General features: G+C 39.4%; 1 protein-coding gene across 1 annotated transcript in view; it reads right to left on the bottom strand.

Annotated features, from left to right (window-relative positions):
• SNTG2 (syntrophin gamma 2) overlaps positions 1–21,012 on the bottom strand; it is a 264,787-nt gene extending 243,775 nt beyond the window's left edge. Inside the window, exons 1-2 of the mRNA XM_063078807.1 lie at positions 20,773–21,012; positions 19,748–19,879 (exon numbers count right to left, since the gene is read on the bottom strand). Of these exons, the coding sequence (XP_062934877.1) occupies positions 19,748–19,879; positions 20,773–21,012 (372 nt within the window). The remainder of the gene's footprint in view (positions 1–19,747; positions 19,880–20,772) is intronic.
• Between the last annotated feature and the right edge of the window lie 669 nt (positions 21,013–21,681).

Here is a 21,681-nt window from a genome sequence, read left to right as displayed (position 1 = left end):
AGAACTATTCACAGTTCCCTAGATACAGAAATAACCTATGTGTCCATCAACAGATGAACAAATAAATGTGGTATGTATCCACAATGGAATATTATTCAGTCTTCAAAAGAAGGGAATCCTGTCATTTGCAACAACAGGGGTGAACCTGGAGGGCATTATGTTATGTGATATAAGCCAGGCACAGAAAAATAGATACTGTGTGAACTCATTTATATGTGGAACGTGAAAGAAGTCGAGCTTGCAGACACAGAGAGTAGATGGTGGTTACCAGGGGCTAGGGAGGCAGGAATGGGAGATGCTGGTCAGACATACAAACTTCCAGTTATGCAGGATGAACAAGTTCTGCAGATCTAATGACAGCAGTGTGACTATAGTTAATCACACTGTACTGTATACTAGAAATCTGCTGAGAAGGTAGATCTTACCTGTCCTCAACACACGCACACACAACAAGGTGACTGTGGGAGGTGAGGGATAATTAATTAGCTGGATTGTGGTAATCATGTCACAACATATACTTCTATCAAGTTGTCACATTGTACACTTTATATACAACTTTTATTTGTCAATTATACCTCAATAAAGATGAAAAAAATAAATCACATTGTGGGGACAGAGGGTTTCCAAGGGCATCTTCTATAGAGGAGGGGAGGGGACACTCCTACGTGTGAGGAGGATACAGTTTCTTTCCTAGAAATGCAGAGAGTTGACTTTCTAAGTCAGTAAGTGCCTCATGAAGAGTGTGAACTGGCAAAAAAGAGAGAGGGCTCATTCATTCACTCACCAATAAACATGAAATTTCTTCTATGTTCAAGGTGTAGTGAGGGAATTGGGAGGAAGGAAACCACCGGTCCACTGATCCTCTCCCTAACACAGTAATGTGACTCATGCCCCTAAGAGAGCTTTTCTGAGCAATGGAAGATGAGAAAATGTACTTATCTCTCACGTTACCCAGGGAACTCTATAATATGGAATTTCTGAAAATACACATATAGGTTTTTCCATTTCGGCTATTAATATAAGCATTTGAGTCTTACTGAGAACAGACAAATATAAATCAGAGAAAATATATTTAGAGAAGAAACAAGTTGGTTTCTGCCTTGATAGACTTTGCCAAATAATGACATTTTAAATCTGTAAGTTCATTCACTTATAAATCTCTTGAAGACATCCTGAGACATCCTGAAACATTATTGATATTTCAAAGAAAATATCAAGAAACTTATCCCTGTGGCAAAATGAGTTAATCCACATCAAAAACCTGGACTAACATTCTTAGTAGGACAGATAAGAAAAAATTATACCATAAACATACTTAATATTTGTTTAATAGAACGTGAAGAGCCTATTATCTGGCTAAGCCAAATGATGTTTACTTAGATATTTGCTCTATGCAATCTCTAAATTTGGCCTAGCCATTTAAATCTCTCTAAAATTTAGTTTCTGCATCTGGAAAATGAGGATTATAATATGTGTGCTATGTAGGAAGATGCAATGGACTGAATTGTGTCCCCTAAAATTCACATGTTGAAGTCCTAACCCCCAACATGATGACATCTGGAGACAAGTCCTTTAGGAGATAACTAAGGTTAGATGAGGTCATAAAGGTGGCCCCTGAGCCAACAGGGTGGTGTCCTCATGAGAAGAGGAACAGACAGAAGAGGAATCTCTCTCTCTCTCTCTCTCTCTCTCTCTCTCTCTCTCCCCCCTCCCTCTCTTTACCTCCCTCCCTCCCCCATCATGTGAAGCTGCCACCTACAAGCGAGGAACAGCCTGCACCTTGATCTTGGACTTCCAGACTCCAGAACTGTTGGAGAGAAATTGCTGTTGTTTAAGCCACACAGTCTGTGGCATTGTTTTCAGGAGCCCTAATGGACTAAGACAGAAGTTGAGGAAGATCATTACAAGAAAGCATGTTGTAAACCATCAAGTTTCATAAGCATATCAAGGTGTTTAGCCTCTTTGATGAAAAGCTGTTCTTTAAAATTACTTCCTTGAATCATCAAGGAATTCTAGTATTTCAAAATTGGGAGAAAAGGTCGAGCCAATCCACACCTTCATGCTTTCACATATGAACATTATAGAATCGCTAAAGCTCTAAAGAGATTTTATCATTAACACATCTAAGAATTTTAATTTTCAAAACAAGATTTGTAGAACTTAGTGGATGATGAAAATATAATATAAATGGGAAACATGACATCAGCTTTCCACTGAAACCATTCAATTGCTGCCCAGCTGAAGTCACTCTGCTTTCTGTATCCTGATTTTTTTATGACTCCCATAGTCAAGCCAAAAAGAATCATTTTAATTTAAAGTTCTCAGTAATAAGGGAGGAATTTGTTGCAATAAATGCTTACATCAAAAGAATAGAAACTCTCCAAATAAACAGCTGAATGTCACACTTCAAAGAACTAGATAAACAAGAATAATCCAACCCCCAAATTAGTAGGTGGAAAGAAATAATAAAGATTAGAGCAGAACTAAATAAAAGAGAGACCAAAAATATGATATGAAAGATTAACAAAACAAGAAGTTTTTTAAAGAAGTTAAACAAAATAGACAAACCATTAGTTAGTCTAACTAAAAAAATCAAGAGAAAAGTCCTGTTTAATAAAAATCAGAAATGAAAATGGAGACATTACAACTGGTATCACAGAAATACAAAGAGTAGTTAGTCAACTAAATATCAACAAACTTGCAAACCTGGAGGAAATAAATAAATTTCTGGACACATGCAAAGTACAAAGACTAAATCGAGAAGAAACAGAAAGCCTGAAGAGAGCAATAACAAGCAAAAAGATTGTAGCAGTAATCAGCAGTTTCTCAAAAATGAAAATCCCAGGACAAAATGGCTTTACAATTAAGTTCTACCAAACCTTTAAAAAGGAATTAATACCAATTATCTTCAAACTATTCCAAAAATGGAAAAAGATGCCATTCTCCCAAACTCATTCTATGAGGCCAGCATTACCCTGATATCAAAGCCAGACAAAGACACAACAAAAAATGAAAACTACAGACCAATATCCTTGATGAACTTAGATGCAAAAATACTTAACAAAATATTAACAAACAGAATACAAGAGCACATCAAATAAATTATTCATCATGATCAAATGGGATTCATCCCAGGGATACATGGGTGGTTCAACATACACAAGTCATTAAATGTGATACACCATATCAACCAAATCAACAGCAAAAACTATATGATTATCTCAATAGACCCAGCAAAAGCATCAGACACAACTCAACATCCCCTCATGATAAAGACTGTCAACAAATTAAATATAGAAGGGAAGTATTTAAAAACAATACATGCCATCTATGACAAACCTACTGCCAATATCATCCTGATGGGGAAAAGCTGAAAGCTTCCCCTTTAAGAACAAGAAAAAGATAAGGATGCTCATTATCACCACTCCTACTTAACACAGTATTGGAGGCACTTGCCAGAGCAAACTGGCAAGACAAAAAAATAAAGGGCTACCAAATCAGAAAAGGCAAAGTCAAACTGTACTTGTTTGCAGATGACATGATCCTATATATAGAAAAACCTAAAGACTGTACCAAAAGACTCCTAGAACTGATAAATGATTTCAGTTAAGTTGCAGGATACAAAATCAATAGGCAAAATCAGTAATGTTTTTATGCACTAACAACAAACTAACATAAAAAGAAATCAAGAAAACAGTGCTGTTTACAATAGTTACCAAAAGTAAAATAACTAGGAATCAATTTAACCAAGGAGGGGAAAGACCTCTACAATGAGAACTGTAAACCATTACTGAAAGAAATTAAAGAGGACACAAAAAGATGGAAAGAGATTCCATGCTCTTGAATTGGAAAAATTAGCATAATGAAAATGTCCATACCACCCAAAGCAATCTACAGATTCAATGCAGTCTCCATCAAAATACCAATGACATTCTTCACATAAATAGAAAAAACAATGCTAACATTCATATGGAACAATAAAAAGACCCTGAATAGAGAAATAAATATCGAGCAAAAACAAACAAACAAACAAACAAACAAACAAACAAATAAATAAATAAATAAATAAAGCTGGAAGCATAATACTACCAGACTTCAAATTATATTACAAAGCTATTCTAACCAAAACAGCAAGGTACTGGCATAAAAACAGACACTTGGATCAATGGAACAGATTATAAACCCAGGAATCAGCCCACATACTTATAGCCAACTGATCTTTGACCAAAGCAAAAATAACATACAATGGGGAAAAGATTGCCTCTTCAATAAATGGTGCCAGGAAAAATTGGACATCCATATGCAGAAGAATGAAACTGGACTTTTACTTCTCATAATATATCAAAATCAACACAAAATGGATTAAAAATTTAAATATAAAACCTGAAACTATAAAACTACTAAAGGAAAACATAGGGGAAATACTTCAGAAAGTAGGACTGAGCAGAGACATTATGAATAAGACCCTAAAAGCACAAACAATGAAAAACAAACAAATGGGTCTATATTAAACTAAAAAGCTTCTGCACCACAAAGGAAACAATCAACAGAGTGGAAAGATAACCTACAGAATAGGATAAAAATATTTGCAAACTATACATCAAATAAGGGATTAATATCCAGAGTATACAAGGAACTCGAATAACTTTGCAGTAAAAAACAAAACAAAACAAACAAAAAGGATCCAATTAAAAATGGATAAAGAAGATGAAGAGACATTTTTCAAAGAAAGACATATAAATGACCAACATGTAAATGAAAAAATGCTCAATATCACTAATAATCAGGGAAATGCAAATCAAAACCACATTGAGATATCTCACTGCAGTTAGACTGGCCATTATTAAAAAGACTGAGAATAACAAATGCTGGTGAGGATGTAGGGATAGGGGAGCTATTCTACACTGTTGGTGGGACTTTAAATTAATACAGCCCTCATGGAAAACATTAGAGAGTTTTCTCAAATAACAGGTAGAACTCCCAAATGATCCAGCAATCCCACTGCAAGGTATATACTTGAAGGAATGGAAATTATCATGTTGAAGGAACAACTGAACTCCCATGTTCATCACCACTCTATTTACAATAGTCAAAATATGGAACAAAACTAAATGTCCATTGATGGACAACTGGATAAGGAAAATGTGGTATGTATACAAAATGGAAAACTACACAGCCATAAAAAGAATGAAATTCTGCCATTTGCAACAGCATGGATGAACCTGGAGAAAATTATCTTAAAGGAAAAAAGCCAGACATAGAAGGATAAATAACACATGTCCTCATTCATAATTGGGTGCTAAGAAATGAGAGCGAGAGAGAGAAAGAGAGAGAGAGAAGAAGGGAAGGAGGGAGGGTGTGAGGGAGGGAGGGAGGGAGATGAAGGAAGGAAGGAAGAAAAGACCACAATAATACATCAAACTTTAGGAAGGAGAGAACAAACCTAAGAATATTAGAGATGGGGGGAGGGAGGGAGGTGGATTGGGTATTGATTGATCGGGTAAGGGGCATAAAGTATAATTATGATTTGTAAGTATTGTAATCAATATGCTAATAAGAAAAAGACATTTAAGAGAACACTAAAATATGGAAAGACATTCCATGCTCAATGATTGGAAGAATTAATGTGAAAATGTCCATACTACTCAGGCCGAGCCCGTGGTGCACTCGGGAGAGTGCGGCGCTGGGAGCGCGGTGACGCTCCCGCTGTGGGTTCGGATCCTATATAGGAATGGCCAGTGCGCTCACTGGCTGAGTGCCGGTCATGAAAAAGACAAAAAAAAAAAAAAAAAAAAAAAAGTCCATACTACTCAAAGTCATCTACAGATTTAATGTGATCCCCATCAAAATACCAAAGATATTTTTCACAGAAATAGAAAAAAAAACAAAAACCTAACATTATATGGAACAATAAGAAACCCCAAATAGCCAAAACAATCCTGAGAAAAACTAAATAAATAAAGCCAAAGGCATTACACTTCCTGATTTCAAATTATACTACAAAGCCACAGTAAACAAAACAGCATGGTACTGGCAAAAAACCAAACACATGGACGAACAGAACAGATTAGAGAACCCAGAAGTAAATTCATGTACTTATAGCCAACTGATCTTTAAAAAGGCACAAAGATCACACATTGGAGAAAGGATAGCCTCTTTAATAAACGGTTCTGGAAAAACTGGACATCCATATGTACAAAAATGAAAGTAGACTCATATCTCTCACCTTATACTAAAGTCTACTTAAAATGAATTAAAGACTTAATGTAAGACTCTAAACTATAAAACGCTTAGAAGAAAACATAGGGGAAACACATCAGGAAGTAGAATTGGGCAAAGACTTTTTGAATAAGACCCCCAAAACCTAAGCAACAAAAGATAAAATAAACAAATGGGGGGTTTATGACAGTAAAAGGCTTCTGTACAGCAAAGAAACAATAAACAGAGCAAAAAAGACCACCGACAGACTGGGAGAAAATATTTGCAAACTATACATCCAACAAGGAAGTAATATCCAGAATATACAGGAAACTCAAGCTACACAGTAAAAAAGCAAGTAATCCAATTTAAAAATGGGTAAAGGAGCTAAACAGATATTTCGCAAAGGAAGATATACGAGTGGGCAACAAGTACATGAAAAAAGGCTCAACATTACCCAACATCAGGGAAATACAAGTCAAAACTACACTGAGAAAACATTTCACCTCAGTTAGACTCGCCATTATCAAAAAGACAGAGAATAACAAATGTTGGCAAGGAGTCAGAGAAAGGGGACCTCTTCTACGCTGTTGGTGGGACTATAAGTTGGTGCAGTCATTGTGGAAAACAGTATGGAGGTTCCTCACACTGCTACAGATAAAACTACCATATGATCAAGCAATCCCACTGCTGCATGTATAGCCAAAGGAATGGAAATCATCATGTTGATGGGATACCTGCACCCCCATGTCCATTGCAGCTCTATTTACAATAGCAAAAACATGAAACCAACCCAAATGTGCATCAATGGATGACGGGCTTAGGAAAATATGACATACACACACACACACACACACACACACACACACACACACCCACACACACAATGGAATGTTACCCAGCCATAGAAAAACGAATAAAATTCTGTCATTTGCAGTAACATGTATGAGCTTGGAGACAATTAAGAGAAATAAGCCAGGCACAGAAAGAAAAACACCACATGTCCTCACTCTTAAGTGGGAGCTAAAAAATAGAAAGAAAGAGAGAAAACAATCACAATAATGCCTTGAAATTTCCGAATGAGAGAACAGAACTGTGGTTACTAGAGGTGAGAAAGGTAGAGGGGGAGGGGCGTAATGGAGAAATTGGTTAATGAACACAAAGAATGATTAAGTTTTGCAATGACTAATATGCTAATTATCATGATTTGAGCATTAATATTGTACACTACTACCAATAGTCTACTCCGTACCCTACAAATATAATCAATTGTTTCAATAAAAAATAAAAATAAAATAAAATAAAATGATTTTAAAAATAAAAAATAAAGCTCTGGATAAAATTTTCCATAGTGCTTTGTAAACAGATATCTAGTCAGAAGCTAATGTTATCAAAAGACATTTCTAATGCAACCCAAACGGTCCTTTATTTCATCAGTTCACCCGAGGTATTCTTGCTAGAGTCCACTACCTATAAAATCAGGTGCCAGGTAATACACTGACAAGAGGATCAGTTAGAAAAATGATCTGTGGCCCGACCTCTTGTTCAGACGTGTTTTCCCTCATCGATACGACTTCATCTCCATATTCCGGGGCCTCACTCACTAATCAAAAGAACAAAGTCAGAGCACCATCGAAACGTGTAACAAAACTCGTGGAGAACTGAGTTTGTAATACGAGGGAAGTGTTCAGTACATTCTTTACAAATTCAATCCAGCTCTTCTTTTTTTCACATAGATATAAGGTCTTTCAAAAAATATTCTTCTGCATTTTATCATTCAATCCAAAGCTATGTCCTGACACTTAATCCATGTTCACATCGTGGCAGCTGGCATCATTATGATAGGATGTAGCTATGTCCTCCTTATCTCTGACTATAAATATTTCGAGATAGAGCTGTTTTCTAAGACGTAGATAATTGCTACCCATGATGTATTTTTCATCAAACAAAAAGGTGACTTTGGGGTTCTTATTCTGGTCCTCTAAAAATATTGTTTTTTAGCTACTGTTGAATTATATGTAGGATTTGGACCTGTTTTTAAATTCAGACATTTAAAATATGGATTTGACATTAAATTTAAATTTGTCACAGCTGCAAACTCATGCTTATATTTCAATACTGCAATTTCCAAAAAGATAGACTTCAGTCATTTCTACAGATGGAACAAACCCTGTGACACTTTATGCCATCAGGTCTAAGTCCTCGTTCACCCTGGGGTTTGTGCAGCTCTAAACACTTCTTGTCAACCACAGTTACCCTGCTGTGCAAGAGAATACCAGAATCTATTCCTCCTATCTAGTTTTGGTTATGTATCCATGGCCATCTTCTTCATTACTATTTGTGGATTAAAATAAATACATTAATTTTAAAAAACAAACAAAAAATGTTTTGCACAACTTAAAGATAAATGAAACTTTTTTTCACATGTACATGTGAAAAGAATTGCTGATCTTTTTTGCAATGACAATGGTTGTTAGTAATATTCTACTAAACTGCTGTAAAATAAAATAAAAATAAACAAATAATTTCTTTGAAATAAAGTTGATGTTTTTTTAAAAAAAGAAAAGAAAAGCGCTTCTTGTGCATGGACAATTTTTAACCCCGTCTCCTCTTCTCTCTGGACTCTCCGGTCCCCTTCTCTTATTGTCTTGTTCACAGGCTGCCTGGGACCTCCTTCCCTGTTAAGAGGGTAGGTGGGTGGAAAGCTCAGTGACAGAGGGATAAGGTATTTGTTTTGTTTTTTGGTTACATAATTAAAGAGGCAGAAATTATTTTTCAAAATTAGACATTTAAAGGAATAATTTTCTGAGGTTTTTTTGTTTCACAACCACACAAAACTAAAAAACTTTAAAAAATACTCTTAGTGTTTAATTTCAGAAAACAATGTGTTAATAGGTTTCATCACTGGGGAGAGGTGGGGAGTGTCAGATCACTAGACATTTCTTCCTTCATAAAGCTGGGTGTTCTTTTTGTGTTAGCAAACACTCCGTAAGGTATCTTTTAGAATGGGGTTTTTGTCTGTTTCTCCACTTTAAAAAAATAACTCACCCAAGTACGATTTCTTAAATATGATGAAGAATCTGGATTTACCCGGTGAAATAAGTAACTTGTTCCTCAAGAGACTGAAGTAATGATTTCAAACTAATAAGTTATTTGAAAACTCTTGTACATATTTGTTCAGTTTGATGTTGAACCAAATGCACATTAGAAGGATTTAAAAATCAATAGAGCTGGCTTAGAATTGCTGAAAGCCTATTACAACTCTTAACATTTAAAAATTTAAATGGTCCTATGGTATTATTTTTCTTGAGGACTTGCAGTCTGGCTCCCAGCCAATACCTCACGTGTGGTTGGTCTCAGGTCTGACCATAGGCAATTAAAAGGCTACACCTGGCGGGTGTCAAGTGCACTGCCTCCCAACCACACACCCTATGCCAGATGGTGCACTGGGGTCCCCCAAGGAGGCTGCAGTCAGGAGCTCAGGCCCGGCTGGCCACGATCTTAGGCATATAGCCTGATTGCATCCCTAGTCTAGAGTCTGAGTGGAGACTCAGACACCTCCCTCAGGAGCCTCCGCCAAGACCACTTTATGGCAGTGGGAGGGACCCTGAAGACCCTCTTCCCAGGCTGGCTCAAAACCCAGTACATTTTCACCCTCAGCCCCTCCTGTCCTTTTCCTGCCCCTGGTCCCACATACAGTAGGAGCCTTTCTCCTTTTGTTCTGGTCTCCCGATCAGCTGACCCTCACCTGAGCTGTCCCCCAGGGTAGTGGAACAGGAGCTCGTGTTATCCCTGGGTCAGCCTCGCTTGTGCTATTAGAGTGTGTGAATTAAGAAAGCGTGGCTCTTACTTTCACTTTTGGTTTCTTGACTTTATCCACCACTCCAGCACCTGGTGGTTCTGCTCTCTCCAACTCAGCTGAGCACCCACAGTTAGCCTGCATGTAGGGCTAAGAGCATCTAAGCTGGTGGGATGTACTCCACTTCATTCTTTAAAACCTTGACAAGAGAACTCACCCCATAGGGATCAAAACTTAATTTTAAAAGAATGCATGCATAATTGGAAAGTAAGTATCACTGAAATAAATAAATAAATTTTCCAGCGGGGGGGGGGAGTTAAATCCAAACAAGAACGTGCAGGAAATGTATTAATCAACTTGGATTATTCATATAACTGTTCACAATAACTAAAAGGAATGGATTAAATAGATCTACATAGAGCAGATTATATTTGCATGCATCGTAGATAAACTTAAAAAGCATAATAATTGCAAAATGAAATTACAATGTTATTCCACACGTATGAATTTGAAAAACACAAAAACATATATGTTGTCTGTGGAAAAATACATATGAAGTCAGAATTTAAAAATGTAAATGGGGTAATACAAGAGTACTTCAAGAAAGGTCATGGAAGGATTTGTCTTATCTTTGGATTCTGTTTTTCAGTACAGTGATAACCTCTGGGAAGAAAACAGGTGAGGAGACAGAAAAGGCTTTAGCTGTATATGAGCATTTTAGTTATGTAAGACAATGGAGAGATCTGCAGAACATGTGCTTAATATGTTGGCATATAACAGGAATGGATAATTACATGGGGTTCTGTTTACTTTTCAAGTTTTTTTATGTTCGAAAAATTATATAATTAAAGGAAAGAATAATAAAAGTTTTATGCAAAATATCTTGGCTGGTATGATTTTTAGTTATTTAAAGCTGTCTTTGAATGCCATATTTTTGTACCTGATTTTTTTACAAAGTGTGCTGGGTGTGCACACCCACATAGACAAACACATATACACCATCATTTTATTTTTAACTAACGCTTGGTGTAAACTTTTATAATGGAATTAGCCAAACCATCCCCTATTTTAATGTTTTCATAATTTTTAAACCAGAACTTTCCTCATTAAATTGAACTGTAATCCGGGTACCATTAAGGGTATTTTAATGAGCTAACTCGATAGTGTTGGCAGCTAAGGCGAAGGAGAATTTTGCAGGAGTCAGCCACTGTGCAGACAAGGAGAGGTCGATTCTAGATATTTTGCTGACAACCGCATTTCATTTCTTGTTTCGGAAGCCTTTTCGTAGAGGCTGTCCACGTTTCTCCTGAAGACATGAACTTCAGAGCACTGGTTAGTCCTGGCAGCTCTCAGCCTTCGAAGCTTGTGATGCTTCACAAATCACTTGCTTCAGGATTGACCCCTACTTTTCAGGGCACCTTGTGTCTTAAGTTCGTTCGTACACTGGTCACCCTCCTCACCGTATGTCCTCTGCTGCGGAAACAATCCTTCTGGAAAGGAGTTCATCCAAGAAAAAGAGCAGGGGCCATTTTAAGCATGAGAGAAATAAACTTCAAGCAAGAATTGATCCTTAGCTCTCACACGATGTTAAAGTGTATTTAGTGATTTTCACGGGCAGGATGTCTTTGAGTTTAAAGCCATCTGGTCAATCAGCAAGAGTACAAAACAGTACTACAGTGAGTGAATAATTCATATTAAAATTTTAATACAGGCCTACCTAGTGATCTTTCTCATATAGTTCTTCAGCTGGGGGGCTAATCATAGAAGAATGAAAGACCTGAGTGCGTTGTTTTGTTTTCTAGGAGTAACAGCTGATCCTTCTCATGTAGTGTCACACTGAGCAAACGTGAGTGTTTGCCCTACACCATGAGCTTCCTGGAGACAGAGCCGAGGCAGCCAGCGAACCTTCATCTGATAGACGTAACCGGGGTTCCCTCCCGGGATGGGAGGAGGTGACCGTGGTGGGAGGCGATCTGCTCAACCAACAGCACAATGAATATGGCAGATGAGGTGATGGGTGAAGATCCCAAAGCACTGTCTGAGCACACCTGAGGAAACTGGCTTCCAGAGCCCGTTGTGAGCAGGAAAATCTGCAATGCTGGAGAAACACGTCAGATGAGTTTAGAGGGGTTGTTCCTTGTAGCTTGGCTGGATGGTAGAATATCTACAGGGAAGCCAATCATTCACCTCAATTTAGGGAAATAAGGTAATAAAGATTAAGGTTAAGAACAAAAAATTAAAAGAAAAAAATCCAGAACAAATGGGATGATAGCTAATCCTGATTGATACGCCTGAAGAATAAGAAAAAAAAATGGGTATAAATCTAGGTAGATAAAGGTGGAAATAAAGCATTTATCCAATCACAAACAAGCAATGATAGAATTTCATGTATCATGTATAGAATTTTTCAGAGACTGCCCCTGGGTTTGCAAGTTTCCTGTTGAATTCACTGATCTTGGGGAGTTTAACTTCTTCAATCCAAATTAAAATAACAGTTCTTTGATATCTTTTACATTACCTCTTATATTAGTAATAAATCTAACTTTAGAAAATGATCTTAACAAGCTCAGTGGACCATTGTAATTTGAAACAATTTATAAACGCCTTTTGCAGGTTCAGAACTATGCGACTGACTCGATTAGTTGTCACTAGATATTATTTAGTGATCTCAATTTGCATGCTCTAAAATGCATCTATTCACACACTCATAATTCATTCGTTCAATCCCTCAAAATCATTCTTCCTCGTTTGCACAACTGTAAAGGTACATATAGAAACAGAGCTGAAAGAAAATAGATCTTTGATGTTAAGGTACAGACAGCCTAGCAGAGCGGCGGAGCCCATGTACAAATACTACAGCATCAGCAGAGCCGGGGAAGGGCCTGAACGTGACACGCCTGAAAGTGGAGCTAGAACATTCTGGACCTAATCCTAATATTTAACACCAGTGTACAAAGTTATGACATTAGCCAGTCAAAGCCTTTCCACAGGGAAAGAAGCGACACACACAAACTCTTTCACAGAAGAGGGAAAAGAGGAAGCCCTTGCAAATGCTCTCTGAGGCCAGCATGACCTTGACAACAAAACCAGATGAGCCCTTCCCAAGAAAAGAGTGCAGACTGGTCTGCTTATCCCTCACAGGGTCTGGTGGCATCCCAAATCCAGGGGTTGTGTCTTCCGTCCTGAAAGTGAGCCGAGATGCCGGGTACCATTCAAGCTTTGTTAAAGGAAAAGAATCTGCTGGGCTGTGCTCAAAGTGGGGAACGGCCTGGGGCTGCCCTGAAAATGGGGGACAGCAGCGAACCCAAGGCAGTGGGAACTTATATTTGTATGTTGGTGCCAAGAGCTGAGTGATGTAATTCCGGAATGGAGACTGAGTTAGGTCATGGGGATGGAGAGTTCTGCACATGCAGAAACGCCGAAAGTTCCATTTTCTCCGAAACCATGAGGGGAGGGGAGGCAGTGGACGGTGCCATTTTGTACTTGGGCTTGTCTAAAGTGGCCCTGGTTATGTTGCAGATCTGTTATGTCCCTTACGTGAAATCACCAGCCCCTGTCTCCTCGCCCCCAACCTGGCTCTTTCTTAGGACTTTCTGCTTGTCCATTGCTCAGCAAGTGCTCTCCACTCTCAAGGTCTCTGAACATCTCTTCTATATTTCCCAACTCCTTGTGTTCCAGTCTGTATAATTTTTTTCAGATTTATTGTACAGTTCACACTTTTCCCTTCTGTCTAATATGTTATTAACTGTGAACTGAGATTTTGATTTTATTTATTGTTTTTACTTTAATTCCTAGATTTTCTCCTTGGTCTGTTTTTACATGTACTGAATCCCATTGTCTAACTCCTCGTTCTCTTTTTACAACCTCGTTCACGTTTTTAAACATAATAAATATATGTGATTGTGAATCAGATCATTTTAAAACATGAAGTCTCTGTGGGTCAATTTCTGCACTTTTGATATAATTTTGGTCAGGATCTCCACAGGGTGCCTCGAGCCTTGCACGCTGCATTGTCCGAGCCTGAATTTAAAGTGCATTCCTCCAGAGGGTGTGCATTTTGCTTCTGCTTGGTGCCTGGGGAGCCTCCAAACTGACACCACATTAACCTTCATTTCAGCTGGAAGTTGTCGGCTGGAGTTACAAAGCGTGGACTCCAGCACCCAGCTCAGATGAGGGCAGATCGGGCTGAGGGGTCCTCAAGGCATGTTCGGTTGCCTCTGTCCCTCCTTCTAGAGCTAATGCTGACACAGGTAAGTATTCTGGCTGTACCCCTTCACAGGGCAGACTTTTTTCAAGTTCACTCACTAAAAATGGAAATATTTTGGTTTCTTCCTTTATGCAGTGGGGTCAGATCTTTTCTTCTCCCTGGCTATCTCCTGACACACACATCAAAAGACCTTGTCCTGTGACTGGTTATCTCTCTAATCTTACACTGTTTCCACAGTCACGCAGCAGGTTTAGTGCCCAGTACTGCCTATGGCTCTCTAAACATCCACGCACCGTAATGCTTTTTGAGCTGTCTTCACTAATTTAGTGGGCAGCAACCCTCAGAATATAGATTAGCAGAGTGGTGGTTAATGTTGTCCTAATTTGGTAATTGACCTGTGATATTAGTTCCTCTTCCTGAATCTGAATTTCCTAAATAGTAAAATGAAGATAAGGAATTCTCTAAAGCACAGTCCAGCTATGAATTTGCCATGACCTGAAGTAGCAAGCACAACATAGAGATTGATGCAGTTTGGATGTGTTGTTCCCTCCAAAACTCATGTGGAAATTTGATCTCCAATGTGGCAGTGTTGGAAACTGATTGAGTCATGGGAATGGATCCTTCATGAACGGATTAATGCTCTTCCTGGGGGAGGGGGGATTAATGAGTGAGTTCTGACTCTAGTAGTTCCCACGAGAGCTTGTTGCTTAAAAAGACCCTGGCACCATCTCTCTCTTTCTTGCTTCCTGTCACCATGTGAGAGACTCTTGCTGGCTGCCTGCCACTTTCTGCCATGAGTAGAAGCAGCCTGAGGCCCGTATCAGATGCAGCTGTCCCAGAATCATAAGCCAAATAAACCTCTTTTTCTTATAAATTACCCAGTCTCAGGTAATTCTGTTATAGCAACACAAAACGGACTAAAAAAGAGATCTACAAAAAATATGCCTTTATGTGTGACTTCCCCACCACATCAATTCAAAACACCAACATAAACTTACAGTTTAAAAAACTACATGCCAAATGTACAGTGATAATTATAAAAGCAAAGCAATCCAAACAAAAGTTCTGAAACATGAGCGAAAGCTAGCTCTCTTCTAATAAAAGCACACACTCTCTTTGGGAGACAGTTTGAGAATCCTGACACTTTAGAGCTTTCGAATTCCATGTCGATCTAGAGGGATAGGAAAATAAATAAAATATGAAATCACAGATTCTAAACTCTGATGTTGAGTTGGAAGAATTTAAAAATTGACTGGTTTTCTTAAAGAGGAAAATTAGTTTTGCTCTTTCCATTTCCAAAGAAAAACACCATCTGACATTAACTGACAATGTAGCCATTTTCTCAGTAGGTTCAAGAAAACAAAACACATGTCTATCCCTCAACTGTGTCTTCTCAAAACAGGCAATCAATAATAAAATTGCAATCAAAAGCACAAACATTGGATCGGGTCTCAGGAAAAAAATTTCCCTGCAAGATCATTTGCTGAGTAGGTGTTGACTCACAACTTGTTGATTTTGAAGTCAGAGTGGGCCTTCCACTACAAGTCAAGCTCAGAATGTAAACATTGGTTATCGGTATTAGTTGCTCTTAAAACAGAAATGATCCTGAAAATCAAAACACTAGTCTGAACTGGACACGTGACTTTAGTGAGGAAATTTGAAGTAACCTACAGACCTAACGTCCCGGGTGTTTCTTCCAGGAAACAGACAGTGGGACTCACAGTGAAGCAAACACAAGAGACTGAATAGGATTAGTTACTTAATCTAGTGTCCCTAAATTCTGTCACCTGCAATGTAGGGACCATAATGGAATCTACTGCAGGAGGATGTTGGAAGTTTTAAGTGAATTACAATATGCACTATGCTCAGAAAAACACTGACACGTGTAACTCGAATAATACACATCAGCAGTTACTTTTAGTAGCAAAGCATTGTCTAGGGCTTGGGACCCCCATGATGAGCGAATATCTGCTTGACTTTAATATCTACATCACGCTCTCAAAGAATATATGCTGCATTGAATCTGGAATCAACTTTTCATCTCATCGGATCTACACAGGGACTTATAAGTTTCCAGAAGACATATAATCTCCACGCATTTTTTCCTGTAAATCAACTGTGGAATTTTTAGGTCTTCCATTCATGGTCTTTGGAATTACTTTAAATGAAAAATAACTCTTCTCAACTAGGTTCCCTGGTATGGGGGAAGCTGGGAAACACTGAATGACATGGAAACCACAAGAATTTCTGTGTTCTGAGAACTCCGCGGGCTTTTCCGACTCTGATTCTAAACACAGCCATGACCTTTCTAAAAAGTAGTCCTTCCCATTCTACAGACCCATGGTAAACTCTCATGGCAGTAATGGCTTCGTTTTTATAACCGTCTGTGAATCCACATCACATGAAACCAGCAGAGCTCATTAAGGCGTAGACGGGGCAGAGAATGGACAGAAATCGATATTAACTACAGAATTCTGTCCCGCCCTCTTATTTCAGGGCAGGAGATCTGAATATTAAGCCTACAGATGTTTTCAGGTATCGGTAACTCACTTGGATGCATAAGTTTATACGCAGGAGCATGTGCCCATTTTTATTAGGAAGGAGTCTTTAATTTTACTTAAACTTGGGTAGATAGTATGACACTAAATATTTAAAAATGTGTAGTTTACTATTCCTGGCCAATATCACATAAAAACTTTTAGTGTTTTTACTTTAGTTTGTCTGAAATGTTATACCATATATGAAGGCATTATTTACATAAAGTTATTTGAGATATGTCTGTATGATAATTTTACTAAGAATCTGGATCAATATTTTTTAACTTTTTGATTATAAGAGTTTAAATTGAAAAATGTTTACTTTGTACAAATCATAATTAATTGAAACATAAAATATGAGCAATCATCTGACAAATTTTTAAATAAGTGAAGAAAATGATGACTAGGTAATTTTCTTTCACTTTTAGAAATAAGCTCTTGGGCTGGCCAGTTGTTTCACTTGGTTAGAGCATGGTGTTAAGTAACACCAAGATCAAGGGTTCGGATCCCCACAACAGCCAGCGCCAAAATAAATAAATAAATAAATAAATAAATAAATAAATAAACAAACAAATAATTAAACAAACAAATCTTCCATAATTTCTCATTTTGCTCAATCACACTCTTGTTTGGTATTTATAACAAGGAGAGTGAAAGTAAGTCAACAATGGTTAGTGATGGGACTACATACAAGTGGACATAAGACTTACCTACACTTTGGGAAGACTTGGGGTTAATGGGACTCTCACAGGAGCTGTGAAAGAGCATTGTGAGCCTCTGGGGAGAAGAGGGAACAGGGCAAGAAGCTGCTGTGGTGTGAATGTCTGTGTCCCAAACTCACGCTGAAACTCAGTCCCCAATGCAGTAGTGTTGGAGGTGTGGCCTGTAGAGGGTACTAACATTAATTAGGCAAATGCATTTCACAGTGCCTAGCCTCTGAGGCCCTGTAGTTCCAGGTATAACCTAACTTTTTAGAATTGCACATAGAAATGTTAAGCTTGCAAAAGACAGAAAACTTTCCTTGGGCTAAAGTCTCTGTTGTAGATAATGAATTGTAACACAGCAAAATTGCTGGCTCCAAGGGCAGATGTCCTTGGTGCAGCTAAACCTAATGATTGTTGCCATGACAATTATCTTACTGTTCTTTTTGTAACCACCTATGTTCCTTTTCTGTAACTTTCTGGCCTGGAGAATAAATATTGAGAGAAGACCCCAGTTCTGTGTTAATTTTCCAAGGAATGCCTCTCTCTTGAGGGTTCGTGGAAATTAACCCCTTCAGGGCTTCTCACTGCTTAGAAGAAATGGGCTTTGAGTAATCCTTTGCATCTCCATCAACCTGGGAGAGGTGACAGTGGCCTTTGAGAGCCTCCAAACTCATGAACAGGACAAGGTGCCTTTATGAAAGTGCTTGGCAGGCAGTTTGTCCTTTTCCCTTCCATCTTCCACCACGTGAAGACATGGGATCCTCCCCTCCAGAGCACACAGTGGTCAAAGCACCATCTTGGAAACAGACCAGGCCCTCACCAGACCCCAAATCTGCCAGCATCTTGATCTTGAACATCCCAGCCTCCAGAAACATGAGAGAAAAATTTCTGTTCTTTATAAAATAACTAACCTCAGGTATTTTGCTACAGCAGTGCAAACAGACTGAGAGGATTTGCATGGGGCCTGGGATGAAGAGGCGTGTGGTATGATGCAGACCCGGACGGGCTGAGGCTCAGGCAGGAACAGCAGCAAGGACAGAATCTCTCCCACCGCCCCATTACTGAGCTGTCGCCATCCTGGACCTACAAGGCACCCCAGACTTGAAAGGTGGACCCCACTGAGTGGGTGTGCAGATATGCACGGGGATCAGGAGGGCAGACTTGGGTTCTAGCCCCAGAAGAAGAAACAATACTGTCACAAGAGCAAGCTTGTGCAGGTGCAAATGAATGTCTGGAATTGCTTATGCTCTTTGTGGGATCACATGGGACTTCTTGATAAAGACATCACACTTGGCTAGCATTGGTACCTACTGAGGAAATACTGATGAGAGGATTGCACGGCAGGGAGAACATACCCTGTTCCTTTCATTTCCAAAGCAAAGAACATAGGGACTCAGAAAACCAAATAAATAAGGGGTCTGCAGAGCCTGTGTCTTCCAAAAAAGTCAGCCCTGAACTAGGAAATGGAAATGTGTTTTGGAATACTTTTAAAATCACACTGAAAAGAGCTTCTTTTCAACAATAAAGAAGTAGTTTTTGTAGCTAATGTGTATACTTAAAGGAGGAAGTAATGAAAAGTCCTGGACTAATGTTAACACCACACACATCCAAAATTATTAAGCCTACTAAAAAAGAATTAAGAAGTTTACAAATTGACTATGGTTTCAATATAGTATATTTTATTTGCAGTAGTTCTGTTTGAGTTTAATTTTGAGATAAAAGTTGTAAAATATTTTCCCTAATGTTTATTCAATATACCACTGCATCTAATAAACAAATTTCCTACCCTTAAGAAAATATCATTTGTGACCCAATTGAAGCCAAGAAGGGCCTCATTTTAGCATAAAAATTCATATTGACATCACAGATGCACAACAACAAAGTTGACACCTAACGCTGAATAACACCTGTTTTATCTTTCACAGCATATCATTATAGATGAAAACCCTGAAGTTATTGTTCTTTTAGTACATAGACTATTCATCACATTACATCTTTTTAGTCTGCAATGAGATTATATCACATTTCATACTGTGATATTTGGTCTTTTTTTTTAATGTAAACCTCCTCAAAGTAAGTATAGTACCAAAGAAATTATGAAAGTCATAATTCAGAGACTAAGTGATACAACCGTAAAATAGTATTTTATTTTGTGATATAATCAAAGCCAGCAGTTGAGGATATTTAAATAGTGGGGTAGCAGCTTTTTGTTAGCAAACATCCTTGCACGTCACTTCGCACAGGCTCTCATCCGGCTCATGATTGGGGGCCCTTCAGGACACCAGAGAGCAGCTGCACTTACATTCCCGCCCTGGCGGCCGGCCCCGACGTGGACCACGTCCTGCTTCTGAACCGTCAGCGCCTCTTTTGTCAGCTTCAGGCGGACATCGTAGGCGTTCCCGTCCTCGCACAGCAATGCCAGGGCGGTTTTGGTCTGTAGAGACACAGTGAGACACAGGAGTCAGCGCAGGGAGCCGCTGCAGGTGTCAGAGCCTGTGACACACCCTCCCCAACAGCTCCCTGGGATACACACACGTACAGTACAGGGCTGTGTCCACCTGAGAGGGATTCTGTGTACTTTATTCACAAAAATAATGGAATTTCGAATAATTTGCTCCTGAGCAGTTTTTACAGAATTTAAATAAGACATGTTTTTAAAAGAAAATTAGCCAGGGTTTTTTATTTAGAAAGCTTGGGAAGTTTTAGGACTATGAGTATTATATTTTGATCAATTTTTCTACTTCTAGAAAGGTTTTATTTTTCGCTTAAAAGCTATTGCAATAAATAATTATGTTAACAAGTTTCAAATAATATTTATATGAGGATTTGTTGGCTTGGAGTAGGAAAGCAACAGCAGAACAAACCTATCAGAACTGTGAAAACAGAACAGAAATGGACTTAGAAACGTCGGCACAGCCTGGTGCACCCGGGATCCTAACGAGGCAGGGAACGGGGAAGGGCCTATGTTGCTCCTTCTTCCCAAGCAATGCAATTTGGAGTAGATAGCAAGTATTGATGAGGAGGGAAATTTAATTAATTAAAGGAGATAAATCTATCAGCTTTACTATTGGATGAAGAACGCATGAGTCAGAAAGACATGTTTGGATAAACTATAAAAGTTGCCTCCTCCTGTGTGAAAATCGTGGACAGCCGCGTGGGGCCACCCGGTTCTGAGCCGTGCCCCTTGCACAGGGCTAGGGTGGAGGGGTGTGTTTCTGTGTCCTCCCCACCCCAGTGCCAAGGGCCTTATTGGGCTGAGCGTCAGACAGAAGCACTGGAGGCCAAGAGTCCGGGAGGAACTGGCTATGAGTCAGGGAGTCCTCAGGCCATGGCCAGGAGGGCCATGGCACAGCTGCAGCCCCAGCCCAGCGGGGAGGGCTGAGGCCTGCTTCCGGAGGCCCTTCCATCCTCCCCACCTGGAGCCCTGCAGTGCTGGTCCACCGTCACATCCAGAGCCTCACATGAGGGAGGGAGGCCATCACATGAGCAGGACAATGCGGTGCTGCCAGCTCCACCCACAGCGAGGCCCGAGAGCGTGGGAAGGATGGAGCTGTGACCACAGGCCATTGTCCAGCTCTGCAAACGTGGCCGTCATGGGACTCAGACAGGGCATCTAAAAACATAAAGGATGCCCGCGTCTTCCCTCAGAGATGTGGGTTTAGTCGTATGGGATGTGCTCTGAGCAACAGGATTTTTAAAACTCATCAGACGCTTCTATTAGGCAGCAAAGTGTGCAGGGGACAGGTCAGCATCGCTGCTGCCACCACAGGAGAAGAGTGGGCCTCAGGAGATGGCCGCTAGTGAAGAGCAGGACCCAAAAGCAGGGCCAGAGGACCCAGAGCAGCACACGTGATGTGTCAGGATAGCCAGCCACCAGCACAGCAAGGCAGCCACCGCTCTCAGAGGAGCTTACTCTGCACCTGTTATTTAGGGTGAGAAGCGTTCCCTTTACATCAAAAGGTACAATGCTGACCCATGTCATATCAATACGTAAAACACACACGCAGGTCAACGCCAGTTTTCAGCTAATTCACCACGCTGACCAGCTAGCCATCTCTACCAGGTGGTTGTCTTGAAGAAACCGCTTGTACCCCAGGGACCCCATGAACAGAAACAACGTAACTAAGTGCTTAAAAGGGGTTTTCAGGATGAAGGTCAAGGAAAGTTGGCTAGAGCTTTAATAAATGGAACCTAATATTTTAAATACACTAAACATTTAAAATGTTAGCTAATGAA

The sequence above is a fragment of the Cynocephalus volans genome, chromosome 14, assembly GCF_027409185.1.
Source record: "Cynocephalus volans isolate mCynVol1 chromosome 14, mCynVol1.pri, whole genome shotgun sequence".
NCBI lineage: Eukaryota > Metazoa > Chordata > Mammalia > Dermoptera > Cynocephalidae > Cynocephalus > Cynocephalus volans.
The sequence above is the reverse complement of the archived record's forward strand: the minus strand, read 5'-3'. Positions and strand labels throughout refer to the sequence as shown.